Source organism: Bos javanicus, chromosome 1 (genome assembly GCF_032452875.1).
Source record: "Bos javanicus breed banteng chromosome 1, ARS-OSU_banteng_1.0, whole genome shotgun sequence".
NCBI classification, from domain to species: domain Eukaryota; kingdom Metazoa; phylum Chordata; class Mammalia; order Artiodactyla; family Bovidae; genus Bos; species Bos javanicus.
Genome location: NC_083868.1, coordinates 139,429,153 through 139,447,255, shown reverse-complemented (window position 1 = coordinate 139,447,255; position 18,103 = coordinate 139,429,153). Strand labels below are relative to the sequence as shown.

Sequence of the window (18,103 nt, the reverse complement as noted above, 5' to 3'; positions counted from 1 at the left end):
CATTTCTAAAATCCCTCAAGGAACTTTGTAGGTAATACATTCCATTCCCTTTCTATACCTCTCACATTTAATCTAGAAAACTTGATGACAAAAATAAACCCTCTTTATCTCTTATCTTGGATCCTTGCACCAGAGGAAGATTTCAAACCAAAGAAATGCAAAAAAAAAAAAAAAAAAAACCCCAAAAGTAAAAAGTGGAAGAGGAAGCACTTACTGTTCTGTGGTTAGAAAAATGTGCTTGAATTTTTGTGTACCTGCTTTTCAAGTTAAAAAATAAAAAAGGAGGACTTCCCTGGCAGTCCAGTGGTTAAGGATCTGCCTGCCAACCTGCAGGGGACACAGGTTCGATCCCTGGTCCAGGAAGATTCCGCATGCTGCAGGGTAACTAAGCCCATGCACCACAACTTCTGAGCCTGTGCTCTAGGGCCTGTGCTCCACAAGAGAACCCACTGCAGTGAGAAGCCTGCCCACCACCAGAGAGTAGCCCTTACTCCCCGCAATTCAGAAGAAGACTGCAACAACAAAGACCCAGTGTAGCCTAAAACTCAATTTAAAAAAAAATTAAAAAGGAACAGTCACTCTGAATGTTCAGGCTCTGTATAAACTAATCCAAACCAACTCTTTGAACCTCTGTTAGTTGAGATCATCATAGAATTATTCCATGTCTTTGGTCTTTTCTCTCTCTTTTTCTTTTTTTTTTTTTTGCAGAAGGATTTTGTTTATTAACCTGGATGTTTCTTTTGAGCTTTTTTTTACATATTTGTAATGCTGTTTATTTTCTAGAAACTTCATATATGGACAAAGCATGTGGATTTTTAAACCATATTTTGATATCTCATAGTCTACATTTGTCATTGTGCCCCTGGACCCACTAGCCATTGGAGGCCAGACTGATGGGTGAAGCCAAATCTGGATGAGAACTTATACTAGTTACATGGTATTATTGATCAAAATGATTTTTGCATTTTAATAATACCTTATAAAGAGTGAAATGTGAGTGAATAAATAATATATACTAGAAAATTAATTTCTTGACTACAAAAGACAACATAATAAAAAATAATTCAATTAAGTGATTTATTAATTAATTTAAATAAGTGATTTACTCTGCTTATTATTAGCACAAATATTTATTCTCATTCAAAAATACAAAAAAAAAAATAGGAAAACTGGCATCTAGATGAATAAATCTGTCTCCAGCCTGCTCTACCACAAGAGCTATAAGTCAGCCCCAGAAACAGCAAATGCTTAAGGCGTATTTGGGTGTGGAGCAGCTATAAAATTGTGATGCTTTTTACATAGGACATAATCTAATGAAAGAGAGTACAAGGTAGAAACTAAATTTTAAGCATACGGATTTCCATCCCACTGCAGTCTCTCACCTTATTTTTAACAAGGAGAGAAATTTCCTCAGAGGAGTCTACTTCAACATTTTGGAACAAAATAATGTTAATTCTCTTCAAAATGCCTCTTTTTGTTACCAGGGTAACCAGAAAAGAGCTGTCTGCCAGAGTTCCCGTGAGCCACACGACTTCTGCCACCAGAGACTACATTCCCAGTGACACCAACAGGCTTAGCCGCAAAATCAATAGGCAGACTTAGGAGGAGGAAAAGTTAAGGGCTACTCCAAGTCGACAGCCAGCATTGTCCTTAATTAAGAAAACAGCACAGAGAAGGGCCCTTCTGGTGGCACAGAAGCAATCCTGGCTGCAAGGAAAGCACACAGAGCACCACGCACGCAGAGAGGGGCGAGATGTCAGCAAAACCTTACGAGGAAGGGAAAAAATTGCTATCAGACACTGAGATGGGGCAGGTGAGCAGAGAAATGCTTCAAACCTACCTGGTGAACAAGTCAAGGGGCTGGACCAGCTCTTGGAGAACAGACACTCAGCATCAGGAGGCAAGATTACAGTCACAGGCTTTGCACGTAGCAGTCATGGCTGCGAATCAATCAGTACAGGAGAAGCAGAAGCAGCCACTCCCTCCAGCGTGGCAACGTGCAGAGGGCACTGGGGTGGCAAATTTATTTGTCTTCCTCAAGATCCCTACACACGTGGACAGCAGCGACATTTAAACAAGGCTTGGGAGACAAGGTACACAGTGGTGCAAATAATACAAAATAGGACATAACGAGACAATCAGTGTCATTGGAAAACATGGACCAATGACGTCGATGCAACAAAAGCATCCATCCCAGAGGGCACAGAAAAGTTCTGCCAAGGATCCAGGACCAGCCCCCGCCCCCCACTACAGACAGACTGAGCCAGGCTGTACATGGAGAGGCTAGAGATGAAAAATCCACTCCTTGGGACAAGATATTTGTTATTCAACTTTATTTGTATGGTTGTTCTCTGGAAAGTTCTTAATCTTCAAAGCTAATTCTGAGAAAAGTAGCGTAAGGCACATACAAAGAAGTACTTTTGTCTTATCACAAAGAGAAGTTCTATATTTTGTAATTTTTTTTTCAGGGTATTAGTGAGAAGGACTATTCATGCAAAGCAAAAAAAATTTAAGCAAAGGCCACAAATGTCAGGCCCGTGAAGGTATGTGTGGGCTGTCTTCACATTTGATTTCATGTCGATATGATTAAGTAAATACATGTGTGGAGATCTAATCGCATCATATCATACAATTCCCCGGTGAACCCTGGACATCCTGACAGAGGTGTGTTAGCTTCAGGCCAAAGCGTTTCATTGAATTCAGTTTGTGGGGAGACAGATGAAATGGTGCTTCATGGTTTGGGTTTCCTAAAAGAAAGGGAAGATATTAGGGAGATGAAAATTAAAGAGAGACAGAGAATGTTTACCACAAACTTAATTATTTATCAAGAGAAGTGAAGTGAAAGTCGATCTGCTGCTGCTGCTGCTGCTGCTAAGTCACTTCAGTCGTGTCCGACTATGCAACCCCATAGACAGCAGCCCACCAGGCTCCCCTGTCCCTGGGATTCTCCAGGCAAGAACACTGGAGTGGGTTGCCATTTCCTTCTCCAATGCATGAAAGTGAAAAGTGAAAGGGGAGTCACTCAGTCATGTCCGACTCTTAGCAGCCCCATGGACTGCAGCCTGCCAGGCTCCTCTCTGTCCATGGAATTCTCCAGGCCAGAATACTGGAATGAGTTGCCATTTCCTTCTCCAATCAAGAGTCGAACTGCCTTTTATTCTAGAAACTACTACTCATCAAGGGCAAAAAAAGGAAACTAAATTTTTCTTGTAGAAAACTAGCCGAGGTTTATATCCTTTCTCCGTACTAACCTATCAAACATCAGAGGGAAGCTGGCATCTTCCATTACAGTTTCCCCATTGCATTTTCATGAAAAATGGAGAGACTGAATTTACAGCTTAGTCCTGGGGGTGGGGGGGAAGCAAGGGAGGAGCAAACAGCTAGACTAGAGACAGCATGAAGCAGCATCCCGTTAGGAGACAGAACTCAGTCTCAGACTATAGACTGTTTCTCCTGGGGCATCAACTTAGCATCAATTTCAAATATAAGAAATGAGAAATCTTTCGTAGTTCCATTCACCGCCATATTCTCCCTAGGACCATTTCTTCAAGCAAAATGCCTGGCATACGCATGAGCTATGAGATGGTTTGCTTTTAGACACTGAATGGTTTGCCCAGTGAAATGCGCCATGCCATGCATTTCAAGTTGCATTTTCAAGGACATAGGATCTCTCTGGGGGTCAGAGATGCAATTTAGGAAAGCGATTCTTGCCTTCCCTGCCAGGCATTTTGACCTCACGACAAACTTCTATGAACTAAATTCCAAACTAGAAGGCATCGGGTTGTTGTTCAGTCACTAAGTCATGTCCAACTGTTTGCAACTCCATGGACTGCAGCATGCCAGGCTTCCCTGTCCTTCACCAACTCCCAAAGCTTGCTCAAACTCATGTCCATTGAGTCAGTGATGCCATCCAACCATCTCATCATCAGAGAAACAGGTAAAATGGCCTTGCCATAGGGTTTTTTTTTTTTTTTAATCAGTCTATAGAGCCATCTGGCTACTGAAGGATTCTCTTTCAGCTGTGTCATTTCATATTCAATATTTTTATAAGTATCACATTAAATTGCATAATTTTAAAAGACTTTACAAGCAGAGTGAATAGAAATGCATTTAACTGTATTTATGAGTCTTTTACTGTTGAGGGGAAGGTTGCTGTAAATATCAGCATATTTTCCTTTTCTATCATTCTTCAGATAGAATTCTAAAAGTTAACTTGCCAGTCTTCATTTTTTTCAAAATTGAGTCCTAATCCATTCCTAAGAAATGGGATTAGGGACACTAATCAGACTGACTTCTCAATTGTAACTTTTTTCTTCTACTTAGAAGAAAATTAAAAATAAAGAAATGAGATCGCTTCCAAATTGATCATCATTTGGCCCTAAAGTGGAGGTCTGTGTGGTCGCAAAATGAAAGAAAGCACTTGGGAAAGCATCAAATGATGGGCTAGATTTGCTTCCCTGGGGCTCAGACAGTAAAGAATCTGTCTGCAATGCAGGAAACCTGGATTCGATCCCTGGGTCAGGAAGATCCCCTAGAGAAGGGAATGGCAACCCACTCCAGTATTCTTGCCTGGATAATCCCATGGACAGAGGAGCCTGGAGGGCTACAGTCTATGGGGTTTCAAAGAGTTGGACAATACTTTGGCCACCTAATGCGAAGACCTGACTCATTGGAAAAGACCCTGATGCTTGGAAAATTGAGGGCAGGAGGAGAAGGGGACGCCAGGATGAGATGGTTGGATGGCATCACTGACTCAATGGACATGAGTTTGGGTGGATTCCGGGAGTTGGTGATGGACAGGGAGGCCTGGCGTGCTGCGGTTCATAGGGTCACAAAGATTTGGACACAACTGAGTGACTGAACTGAACTGAACTGAGTGACTAACACTTTCACTTTCAGATTTGCTTTGTAATTTGAATAAAGGAGTAATGAAACTTCCATAGTCCCAATAATACAGTGTGATGGCTGCTCCCACCAGCTCCAAGATTTCTTAAAAATACATCTTTTTTTTTAATATCAGTATTTTATGTATAAGTGTAAGTATATTAAAAGGGGAGATATATACTATTCAAATTGGTCTTTGGTGCACAGTGGAGCCTTCTGTTAGCTGATATTTATAAGCACTGGAGTTTCTTTTCCTGTCTATAGTGGTACCCTTTTGTCTGCCCTCCACTAGACAGGCTCCAAATGCGACTGCAAACCTTAACTGAAGACTTGCTGTGTGTCCAGCGCTCATTCTCTCATCCTCTATTTCTTCCTGCTCCCCTGGTATCAATAGCCACCAAATCGGTCTTACCTGCTTCAGTGGAGGCATGGTACAGACAGAAAGAAGACTAAAAAAAATTTTTTTTAATGAACAAGAACCCTTAGGGTACCAGAGCAAATTGTGAGCCTCACTGCAGTAGAGAATAAATAGTTGCCCTCAAATCTGTTGGCAAGGTCAAACCATGTCAATAGAAACATAATGTTCACATGGGTATTTGCTAAAAGTCTGTTATATTAGATACTTTTATAGCTCTTAATGACCTTATCATATTTTCTGTATAGGCCACAACATTTGAGTATTTTCTCTGTGTCCTCAATATTCACTTTCAGCATCCTACTAATATAATACATTTAGGGTTACCTGCTGAAGCCAAAGCTCCAATACTTTGACCACCTGATGCCAAGAGCCAACTCATTGGAAAAGACCCTGATGCTGGGAAAGATTGAGGGCAGGAGGAGAAGGGATGACAGAGGATGAGATGGTTGGATGGCATCACTGACACGATGGACATGAGTTTGAGCAAGCTCTGGGAGTTGGTGATGGACAGGGAGGCCTGGCATGCTGCAGTCCATGGGGTCGCAAACAGTCGGACACGACTGAGCGACTGAACAACAAAAGGGTGAACTCACCAAACTGTTAAGAACCACATAATTCTTCTTCATTGTCACTAGAAGTTTAAAATTACAAGGTAGTAAGCATATTTGTCAAAGATACCTAAAGTGAGTTCACCTTATTCCAAACTGTTTCTACATGAGTGCTCTGGCTAATATTGAATAAATGGATGTTTTAATATAAATCAATGAATAGTAATATCAAGTACTTATCATTGAATCTGGCAATTATTTTTTTTCATGGGCAGCTAGCTTTGTGGGTTTTTTAGGTTGTATTGATAATTTATCGCCATTGTTATGAACATCTATTGTAAATTCCCCCACAGATGTGTAAAGGAGTTCATGTGATAGATGCTGAGAACAGAATACTTCCTGTGTTTTCACTTAAATAAAGAGGGAGAAGCAGCAGCAGGTGCAACACAAACGTCCTCACCTGAAAGTCACACTTTTTACTAGAAATTGTATCAACCACAGCCTTCCTTGCCCTGGTGCCCAAGAAACAGGTCCAGGAAAGTTAACCAGCCCGGCGGCTCCAAGAAGGGGCAGCCCAGGGCCTTGGGAAGACAGACAAACAGGTCGAATTGGAATCCACCTCCCTCACTAAGTGAAATGTGGTCTAGACGGCAGACAGTAATAAACAAGCCTTCAACCCCAGAACAATGTGGCTACCTGGACAAGTGGAAAGGCCTAAGACTCTTCTTCCTCGTCTCCTTCTTCTTCTTCTTCTTCTCCTGGTTCCTCTTCTTCTTCTTCAGCTTCCTCTCCCTCTGCTTCCCCTTCTGCTCCTTCTGTGGTTACTTCTTTTGTCTTTAACAAAAATTACACCGTTATGGAGAAGTGTAAGGGTCAACAGATACAGTGAGGAAGAGTGTAAAATATCAGACTAGAGGTCAGGGCCTCCCACACCCCATCGAACACACACACACAACATACCCATACCACACACACAACACACACACCTGCCACACATACACACCCCACATATATACCCACCACACACACATACAAGCCCAACACATACACACACCACACACATACCCCACAAACACATCACATACATACCCCACACACACCACACACATAATCCCCTACACAATCCCTGCATGTACACCTACCACACACACATACACACCCAACACACACACAGAACACACATACCCCACACATACACACCTCACACACATACTCACCACACACATACACCCACCACACACACACCCAACATACACAAACCACCACACATTCAACAGACAACACACACATACCCTCCCAACACACCCCACACATGCACCCACCACACCCCACACATACACCCACCACATATACACACACACAGACATCACCTTCCTAAACAGAGACCCTTCACTCTGGGATGGTTCTGCTGGCAATACATTAATTCTAATGAGTTTCATGATTCCTCTTAAGCATATAGTCTTTACTTGTATTAACAGATTGTTCTAATACAATTACCTTTAAAAATTCAGAAAGCAGTTGGAAGAATAAAATACAAAAAGAATCTCAGCAAATAGAATTTTGTCAGAATTTTGATGAAGATTTAAACCTGTAAGCTGGCTATATTTTGTTATACAAAGTAATTTCTTGAATCCAAAGTTATCAGCAACCTACATAAATAATCTGAAACCACTTGCAAATTAATAATCTGTTTGTCTTATTTTCATACATAAAAATGGGATTTTTTAAAATGGAAGCTTGCCTAGCAAGAGAGGAATGAAAATTTATTATTGGAAAGATATAACATACAGGTAATGAAAATTCACTGTATAGAATAGGCTAAAAATAACTTTTAGGTCCAATAATAGGGATGCGTTTGATAAAATAATATTAAAATAATGAAACAGACCTATATTTACCATCCCTGTAAAATATATGGCTTAATTACATGAATAAAAGTAGATTACAGAAGAGTATCCATTAAGGTTTGATAAATACGTGTGTGTGTGTGTATGAGTGTGTAACTAGTGGGTCTCTCTGTGTAATGGGGTTATAAACTATTTTTAGTTTCTATTTTTCTCTGTATTATCTAAACTTTCTATAAATGTCATGAATTATTTGCAATTTTAAAAATCAGCAAAAGTTTTGGGGAGGAGTTTCTTACACAAGTTCCTCATGTAAAATAAATATTGTGTTTGAAATTAAATGGACCTTTTATTACAAGCTGAGCTAAAGAAGGCTGAGCACTGAAAAAGTGATGTTTTAAAATCGTGTTGCTGGAGGAAACTCTTGAAAGTCCCTTGGACTACAAGAAGATGAAACCAATCAACCCTAAAGGAAATAAATCCTGAATATTCATTAGAAGGACTATTGCTGAAGCTGAAGCTCCAGTACTTTGGCAACCTGATGCAAAGAGCATCAGGAAAGACCCTGATGCTGGGGAAGATTGAAGGCAGGAGGAGAAGGGGACGACAGAGGGTGAGATAGTTGGATGGCATCACCAACTCGATGGACATGAGTTTGAGTAAGCTCCAGAAGTTGGTGATGGACAGGGAGGCCTGGCGTGCTGCAGTCCCTGGGGTCGCAGAGAGTCAGACGCCACTTAGTGACTGAACTTAACTGAACTGAAAAGCATTATAAACAATATACTTTCTATAAATGTCATGAATTATTTGCAATTTTAAAAATCAGCATAAGTTTTGGGGGGGAGTTTCTTATGACACTTGGGACCTCCTTTAATGTGAATGACCTTCCACTGAAATACCTAGACAATACATGTGACTTTTGGTAAATATTCTATCCTTGAGTTTTCAATTTTAATTTAGCTCTCTGATTAGCATTTGTACTTTTTAATTAATTTTTATTGGAATATAGCTGCTATTTCTTTTCCTTTCCCGTTGCCAGTGTTTTCCTTTATGGGTACAGGAAGGACGGCAGAGAGAAAGGCTCTGCCCCAAACAGTTGGAGGCTCTGATCAGCTGTTTTTACCTCTGAGTGATCCCTCTTTCAATTCTGAATCCCCACAATGAAGATGCATCATCGACGCAATGGACATGAGTCTGAGCAAACTCTGGGAGATAATGAAGGACAGGAAAGCCTGGCTTGCTATAGTCCCTGGGGTCGAAAACAGCCGGACACAACTAAGCGACTGAACAATAGCAGCAATTACCAGAATCAAAACAGTAGGAGTTCTTGCCCTTGACCTCTACGTGGCAACCCTTGGGTCACTTAGAACCTGTGTTCTCAGCCTTGATAGAGCATCACAATCACCTGAAGAGCTTCTCAAAACAATCTTCTTGGCTCCAACTCAGGGCTTCTGACCTTATAGATCTGGGGCCAGGCCTGAAAACATGTATTTGTAGAGGTTCCCAGGTGAGGCAGCTGCTTCTGCTCTGGAAACCCACTTTGAGAACCTCCGCTGAAGCCTGGACTTCCCTGGTGGCTCAGACGGTAAAGAGTCTGCCTGCAATGCAGGAGCCTGTGTTCTCTCTCTTAAATCACACTGGTTGATGACGGCATGGTGAGGGCTTACAAGTAGTAGGTTTGGCATCACCACCCGCCAAAGTCTTCATTTACCAGGGTGGGTTATGTTTGTTCCCATGCTGGTATATCCAAGTCAGTCTTATTGTAATTACACAACTTAAATAGATATCACAGGGACTTCTCTGGTGCAGTGGTTAAGATTTTGCCTTCCAATTCTGGGGGTACAGGTTCAATTCCTAGTCAAAAAGCTAAGATCACATGTGCCTTGAGGCCAAAAAACCAAAACATAAGACAAAAGCAATATTGTAACAAATTCAATAAAGACTTCAAAAATGGTACACATCAAAAAATCTTTTAAAAAAATAAGCACCATGGAATCCAATGATATATGAACATGAAAATAACTTTTTTCCCATGTAAAGTTAATGGAATACTTTGAAAAGACCAACATATGTCTGTCATCAAATGAAGTGTCGAAAAGCTTGGGTGCTAAGGAGGACTCCTGAAACCCAAAAGGAAAGAAACCAAAACTGGAATTTCTAGACAGACTACTGATTATGTTAGGAAGACAGCAGGTAGTTCCAGTCATTGGAGTATTTTTTAAAGAAGCTATTTTTGTCCTGTACCCAAAAACTTGGCAGTAAATACACATCTGTATATTTCAAGTTAAAATAAATGTTTAAGGTCTCTACATTTCTGTGATTTAACATTTTAATTAAATTCTTCATTTGTTCAAATAACTCCCAGCTCCAAATATGAGACATGAGGTCTCCCTAGGAATGTTGGTTATTATTTGAGCATAGATCCTGTAAATAAACATGTTGGCCAGCCCAATAATAGTTTAAATTATATGTTACAGAGGATATATTTCATTCCTTTAAATTTTATCCTTAATATCACTAATATTGTTTTATAACTTTTCTTTCATTGTTTTAAATGTACTTGTATCCTCAGTACTCACTTATGTAATACTTCTTACTTTGTGCAACTCTTTTTTTATCATTATTATTATTATTTTATTTGCCTGCTCTGGATCTTAGTTGTGGTGCACCGGCTCAGTAATGATTGCATAGCACAGGGAATTCTACTCAATATTTTATAATAACATGTAAGGGAAAAGAATCACACATGAATCACTTTGTTACACATCTGAAACTAACATAACACCGTAAATCAACTATGTTCCAAAAAAAAAAAAAACACACACACACAAATAGTAATGCTCCCCCTGGATAGATCCACACTAGAAATCCTGGAACCATGTGGTTACTTACCTATGTCACATGTCTTCCAGACACTAAATGATGAGTTGCATGTTTAAACCTCCTGGTGTCTAAGGTACACACCATGGTGCAAGACTACAATTAAGACTCAGTATTATCTGCTGCCTTAACACTGGTAAAATTGGGAAGACTTACAATGGCCTGACCACTGGCTCCCCTCCCGCTCTGATCCCACAAATTAGGTCTCTCACCCAAGCAGCCCTCGGTATCAAGGGACCAGATACAGTGCCTGCTTTCACCCCAGAATTACTCAATCAGGCCAACCATGTCCCCCGTGTGGACTTGGGGACACCCCACCCTCTTGATTCTACACAACCTGCCTCCCGCAGCCCTGGTTGTTCACACTGTTCCCAAGGGACCCTACCCCGTGTGGCCCTGCCCTGTGTAGATGACCTTATCCCCCGGGAGCACATGTGAATAATAAACCCTGTCCATACCTGTGGCTAATTCATGTCAATGTATGGCAAACACCACCACAATATTGTAAAGTCATTATCCTCCAGTTAAAATTAATTAATTAATTAAGAAAATAAAATAAGCCCTGTCCATCTCACTTGTCCAGTGAGTGGTCCAGTTGTGTGTCTGCCATTCCCATAACCAGAGGGAGGGAATTCCTCACTCACCAACAAGGTAAAGAGGAGGCCATCAAGTAACACCCATGAGAACCACACAAGCAGCCTAAACGGTGCGCTATTCAATGGGGTGGGAAGGAAAAAGGGAGAAGGCATCACCACTGAAGGATTTGGTCCAGCCTGGCCTGACTTCATTGATAACACCTTCACCACAAGAGGTGAAGGCTTCAGAGCCCCTGTTTCTCCATTCACCTCCAAATGTATCTCCAACTTATTTTATTTCTCTTCTTGGCAGGCTAAAGGAGGACTTTCTGGGAATGTGGGTTGAGTCAGCTTCTCTGTATCATGAACATGGAGAAATGTTGGAAAAGCTGCAATTCTCTCACCTAAAAGATGCTTCTGTTAAGCACAACACAACTGTGAAATATGCTACTGTACCTCTTCCGCTGCTGTCTCTTCCTCTTCTTCCTTAAATCCACAAACAGAAATTAAATAAAAACATAAATTCACATAAGTTTTAAGTTGAATCTAAAAATTAAGCAAACTATATAGCCAATACTTGGTAATAACTGTAAATGGAAAGCAACTTTTAAAATGGCATAAAAATTTTAAACTAAAAAAAATTTTAGTTAAAAAAATAAATAGAAATTAAGCAAGCTATAATAAATGCATGTTTACCAAAACTAAGAATATCAATTTATTGAGAAAACATCAATAGCAAAGATATGATAACTGAGCAATGCCTACTTATTTCATGCATTTTATTTCAAGTCCTTGGAATATTATAAAATCAAAGACATATTTTCATCACTCTTACTCCTAAGAAAATACAACTAATTAGTAATACTGCTTAATTATATGTTTAATACTGTTCTATATCCAAAGCATATTGCAGACCTATAGAGCTATCAAGGAAAATTCAGATTATATATGTAAGCAACTAGAAAATTTGAACTAAATTATGTCTTTTCTGCTTTTATGACCTTATAAGTATGCCTTACTTCAGTTCTGAACCAACTAATAAAAGTAGATTAAAAACTTTTCCTCCATCAGAACAAATAACATTCTAAACCATTTAAACACTGAGTCCTGGTTAAAGAAAGAAACTTAAAGTTAAGAAATGATAAAGCCATTTTCAGGCTCAAACAGGTCTCCACTCTGCCAATGCACAGAAGTTTCTATTTCCCTGGGATCAAAGTAGGAAAACCAGGCAATACCTCCTAAAATTGCAAAGAAATAAGAACCTTCACATCCTTTCCCAGAATGGCCCTCTCATGAGCCTTTCTGGGGCCAGAGTATTACAACGGCTTTAATTGGGCAGGAAGATCCGGTTCTAAAAAGTAGTCCCTAAACATTCCTAATGCCTTTCAAAGCAGGCAGTGAGCTCATGGAATTCTGGACCAAAGGAGTTGAAAGCAACCTCATAATTACCTATATCCTCTTACTCAGTCTTTTCTTTGGACAAATGAGGACACAAAGACCACAGGGTTAAGTAATTAGACAAAAATCAGAAGCCAAGTAACACAATCAGGACTTACTCTGAGACTCTCTGTTGTTGTTGTTGTTTAGTTGCTAAGCGTGTCCAATTCTTTGTAGCCCATGGACTACAGCATGCCAGGCTTCCCTGTCCTTCACTATCTCCCAGAGTTTGCTCAAACTCATGCCTACTCAGTCAGTGATGCCTTCCAACCATCTCATCCTTTGTCGCCCCCTTATCCTGTTTCCTAACTTAGTGTTCTTCCTACTACACCACACTACCTCTCAAGATTATCACAGAAGGCAAGTCATGGAGGGCCTGCCATATAGCCACCTTCTCTGGCCCAGCCTCAAGTTCTTGGCCAGCTCCAGAACAATACTCTCAGATTTCTGATGCTGGCAAAGAAAATACAGAAAGCCTGATCCAGCCAGCTTAACCTGAGTCAACCCAAGAGGTGTCCCAGTACGGGGAATCTCTAAACTGAAGCTGGCAACACAGCAAGTCTTATAAAGTTCAGGAAAAGATAGTCCTGCACTTGTTGCAGAATCCGAGTGTTGGTTTTTCAGCAACGTGTTGAATATTAAATGTCTTTGATATTGTCTACCTCTGCCAATGCCTTGTCTTTCCTTCACCATGACTGCCATCTTCTCTCACCAAGATTACATCACCTCTAGGCTTCCTTATCTCCAAGTAACTCTCCACACTATAGCCAGAGATATCATTCTAAAAGACATCCCAGGGACTTCCCTGGTGGTCCAATGGTTGGGAATCTGCCTGCTAAAGCAGGGGACCCAGGTTCCATCCCTGGTTCAGGAATCTCCCACATGCTTCAGGGCAACTAAACCTGTGCACCACAACTGCTGAGCCTGAGCTCTAGAGCCTGTGCTGAGCAACAAGAGAAGTCCCTACAATGAGAACCCCATGCACCGCAATTAGACAGTAGCCCGTGCTAACTAAAACTAGAGAGCCCACACACAGCAAGAAGATCTAGTGCAGTCAAAAAATTATTAGTTAACTTAGAAAAGACAATCCACCTCATGTCTAAAACCTTCCATCTTTTCATGATAAATCCATAATCTTTAGGATGGTTGAGAGGCCGTCATGATTTGGCTCCTGCTCACCTTTCTAGTCACATCATGTTTTACTTCAGCTAATGATCACATGTAACTTTCTCACATCAGCCACACCTTCCAGGACACTGCATACAATGATATTTTCAAGGAAGACTTTCCTGACCCCCAGGGGCTTCCCTGGTGGCTCAGTAGTGAAGAATTTGCCTGCCAATGTGGCAGAATCAAGTTTGATCCCTAGGTGGGAAAGATCCCCTGGAGAAGGAAATGGCAGCTCATTCCAGTTTTCTTGCCTGGGAAATCCCAAGGACAGAGGAGCCTGGCAGGTTACAGTTCATGGGGCAGCAGAGTCAAACCCAGCTTAGCGACTAACCAATAGCAACAAGGGCTGAGTTAAAGAATCCCCTTATTTGCTCCCACAATCATCATTTATTGGCCTCCCTGACTGTCTGTGTGCTCTTGCGGGCACAACATGTGTCCTTGTTCATTTTGGGGTTTCCAGGACCCAGCTACTGTCTGGAATAAATACAATAAATGTATTAAGTGACTAAATAAATGAACCTGTAACTCTTTTAGATCTATTAACTCTTTAGATCTCAAAGAACATGCATTTTCTTCTTATCCACATACAATCAAATTAGAATTCACACTACACAATACAGAACTATCAGCTATGTAGAGTTTTACACTTTCTAAATCCAATTATTTTTATTAATTGTGTACAGTTGAAACAACTGAGTTAACAAAAACACACTATTAAAAATGGGGTTATCCTTAGAGCTAGGCTGGAGGCCACTAAGAGTTCTTATAGGAATAAGTGGTCATCTCAACTTCTAGAGGTTAGCTAGCAGCAATTACCACGGAACCTAGGGCTTTTATCAATACCTGAATTGACCTTGATTTCTTGAAAGAGGCATTAAATAGAAAAAGTAATTGCTCAGAGAATTTCTGGAGATACTTAGCCTCAAAAGGTCAAGTAAAGAAAAACAAATATTGTATATTAACACATATATGTGGGATGTAGGGAGAAGGCAATGGCACCCCACTCCAGTACTCTTGCCTGGAAAATCCCATGAACAGAGGAGCCTGGCAGGCTGCAGTCCATGGGGTCATGAAGAGTCGGACACAACTGAGTGACTTTCCTTTCACTTTTTACTTTCATGCATTGGAGAAGGAAATGGCAACACACTCCAGTGTTCTTGCCTGGAGAATCCCAGGGACAGGGGAGCCTGGTGGGCTGCCATCTATGGGGTCGCACAGAGTCAGACATGACTGAAGTGACTTAGCAGCAGCAGGAGTGGGATGTAGACAAATGGTACAGGTGAATCTATTTGCAAATCAGAAGTAGAGACATTGACATAGAGAACAAATGTATGGACACCAAGAGAGGAAGGAAGGGTGGGATGAATTGGGAGAAAGGAATTGACGTATATACACTCTGTGTATAAAATAGGTAACTAATAAAAACCTATTGTATAGTACAGGGAGCTCTACTCAGTGCTCTGTGGTGACCTGAATGGGAAGGAAGTCCAGAACGGAGGGGATATATGTATACATATAGCTGATTTACTTTGCTGTAACGTAGAAACTAACACATATTGTAAAGTAACTATACTCAAATTAAAAAAAAAAGTTTTAAAGGTCATGTAAACTTTGAAGAAACTTGGCTAAGACCATCATCAGCTCTACCAGAACAGAAGCTAATTTTCACGGCACCATCCCCGATCCCTGGACTGCATGGCATGAGGCAGCATTCAATCTGTCAATAAAATGTTGAATTAAGGTATTTATGTATGCCATTCCTGCCTCAAATCTTTCTTAGGAGGAGATGGGATATTAATTAAATAAAAACTTCAGTGCTCATCCTACAGTTCAGTTGCTCATTCATGTCCGACTCTTTGCAACCCCAAGGACTGCAGCATGCCAGGCTTCCCTGTTCATCACCAACTCCCAGAGCTTGCTCAAATTCATGTCCATTGTGTCAGTGATGCCATCCAACCATTTCATCCTCTGTCATCCCCTTCTCCTCTCGCCTTCAATCTTTTCCAGCATCAGGGTCTTTTCCAATGAGTCAGTTCTTTGCATCAGGTGGCCAAAGGATTGGAGTTTCAGCTTCAGCATTAGTCCTTTCAATGAGTATTCAGGACTGATTTCCTTTAGGTTTGACTGGCTTGATCTCCTTGCAGTCCAAGGAACTCTCAGGAGTCTTCTCCAACACCACAGTTCAAAAGCATCAATTCTTCGACACTCAGCTTTCTTTATGATCCAACTCTCACATCCATATATGACTACTGGAAAAACCATAGCTTTGATTAGATGGACCTTTGCTGGAAGAGTAATGTCTCTGTTTTTTAATATGCTGTCTAGGTTGGTCACAGCTTTTCTTCCAAGGAGCAAGCGTCTTTTCATTTCATGGCTGCAGCCACCATCTGCAGTGATTCTGGAGCCCCCCAAAATAAAGTCTGTCACTGTTTCCACTGTTTTCCCATCTATTTGCCTTGAAGTGATGGGACCGGATGTCATGATATTTGTTTTTCTGAATGTTAACCTTTAAGCCAACTTTTTCACTCTTCTCTTTCTCTTTCATCAAGAGGCTCTTCAGTTCCTCTTCACTTTCTGCCATAAGGATGGTGTCATCTGCATATCTGAGATGATATTGATATTTCTCCCAGCCATCTTGATTCCAGCTTGTGTTTCATCCAGCCTGGCATTTCACATGATGTACTCTGTATTTAAGTTATATAAGCAGGGTGACAGTATATAGCCTTGACATACTCCTTTTCTATTTGGAACCAGTCTGTTGTTCCATGTCCAATTCTAACTGTTGCTTCCTGACCTGCATACAGATTTCTCAGGAGGCAGGTCAGGTGGTCTTGTATTCTCATCTCTTTAAGAATTTTCCACAGTTTATTGTGATCCACACAGTTGAAGGCTTTGGTGTAGTCAATAAAGCAGAAGCCGATGTTTTTGTGGAACTCTCTTGCTTTTTCTAGATGTTGGCCATTTGATCTGTGCTTCCTCTGCCTTTTCTAAATCCAGCTTGAACATCTGGAAATTCTTGCTTCATATACTTTTGAAGCCTCACTTGGAGAATTTTGAGCATTACTTTGTTAGCATGTGAGATTAGTGCAATTGTACAGCAGTTTGAACATTCTTTGGCATTGTCCTTCTTTGGGATTGGAATGAAAACTGACCTTTTCCAGTCCTGTGGCCACTGCTGAGTTTTCCAAACTTGCTGGCACATTGAGTGCAGCACTTTCACAGCACCATCTTTTAGGACTTGAAATAGCTCAGTTGAATTCCATTACCTCCACTAGCTTTGCTCATAGTGATGCTTCCTAAGGCCCACTTGACCTCTCATTCCAGGATGTCTGGCTCTAGATCAGTAATCACACCATTGTGGTTATCTGGGTCATGAAGATCTTTTTCGTATAGTTCTTCTGTGTATTCTCGCCACCTCTTCTGAATATCTTCTGATTCTGTTAAGTCCATACCATTTCTGTCCTTTATTGTGCCCATCTTTGCATGAAATGTTCCCTTGGTATCTCTAATTTTCTTGAAGAGATCTCTAGTCTTTCCCATTCCATTGTTTTCCTCTATTTCTTTGCATCAATCACTGAGAAAGGCTTTCTAATCTCACCTTGCTATTCTTTGGAACTCTGCATTCAGATGAGTGTATCTTTCCTTTTCTCCTTTGCCTTTCGCTTCTCTTCTTTTCTCAGCTATTTGTAAAGCCTCCTCAGACAACCATCTTACCTTTGTGCATTTCTTTTTCTTGGGGATGGTCTTGATCACTGCCTCCTACACAATGTCATGAACCTCCATCCATAGTTCTTCAGGCACTCTGTCTATTAGATCTAATCCCTTGAGTCTATTTGTCACTTCTACTGTATAATTGTAAGGGATTTTATTTAGGTCATACCTGAATGGTTTAGTGGTTTTCTCTACTTTCTTCAATTTAAGTCTGAATTTTGTAATAAGGAGTTCATTATCTGAGCCACAGTCAGCGCCTGGTCTTGTTTTTGCTGACTGTATAGAGCTTCTCCATTTTCGACTGTGAAGAATATAATCAAACTGATTTCGGTATTGACCATCTGGTGATGTCCACCTGTAGAGTTTTCTCTTGTGTTGTTGGAAGAGGGTGTTTGCTATGACCAGTGTGTTCTCTTGGAAAAACTCTGTTAGCCTTTGCCCCGCTTCATTTTGTACTCCAAGGCCAAACTTGCCTGTTACTCCAGGTATCTCTTGATTTCCTACTTTTGCATTGTAGTCCCCTATAAGGAAAAGGAAATCTTTTTTGGGTCTTAGTTCTAAAAAGCCTTGTAGGTCTTCACAGAACTATTCAACTTCAGCTTCTTCAGCATTACTTGTCGGGGCATAGAGTTGGAT

General features: G+C 40.7%; 1 protein-coding gene across 2 annotated transcripts in view; it reads right to left on the bottom strand.

The window, feature by feature from the left end:
* Window positions 1–2,316: 2,316 nt before the first annotated feature.
* Window positions 2,317–18,103, bottom strand: part of SH3BGR (SH3 domain binding glutamate rich protein) — a 72,575-nt gene continuing 56,788 nt past the window's right edge. For both annotated transcript variants that reach the window (XM_061421924.1, XM_061421934.1), the window contains 3 exons: window positions 11,606–11,635; window positions 6,547–6,684; window positions 2,317–2,747 (listed from right to left, as the gene is read on the bottom strand). In XM_061421924.1, the coding sequence (XP_061277908.1) occupies window positions 6,565–6,684; window positions 11,606–11,635 (150 nt within the window). In that variant the 3' untranslated portion in view covers window positions 2,317–2,747; window positions 6,547–6,564. The remainder of the gene's footprint in view (window positions 2,748–6,546; window positions 6,685–11,605; window positions 11,636–18,103) is intronic.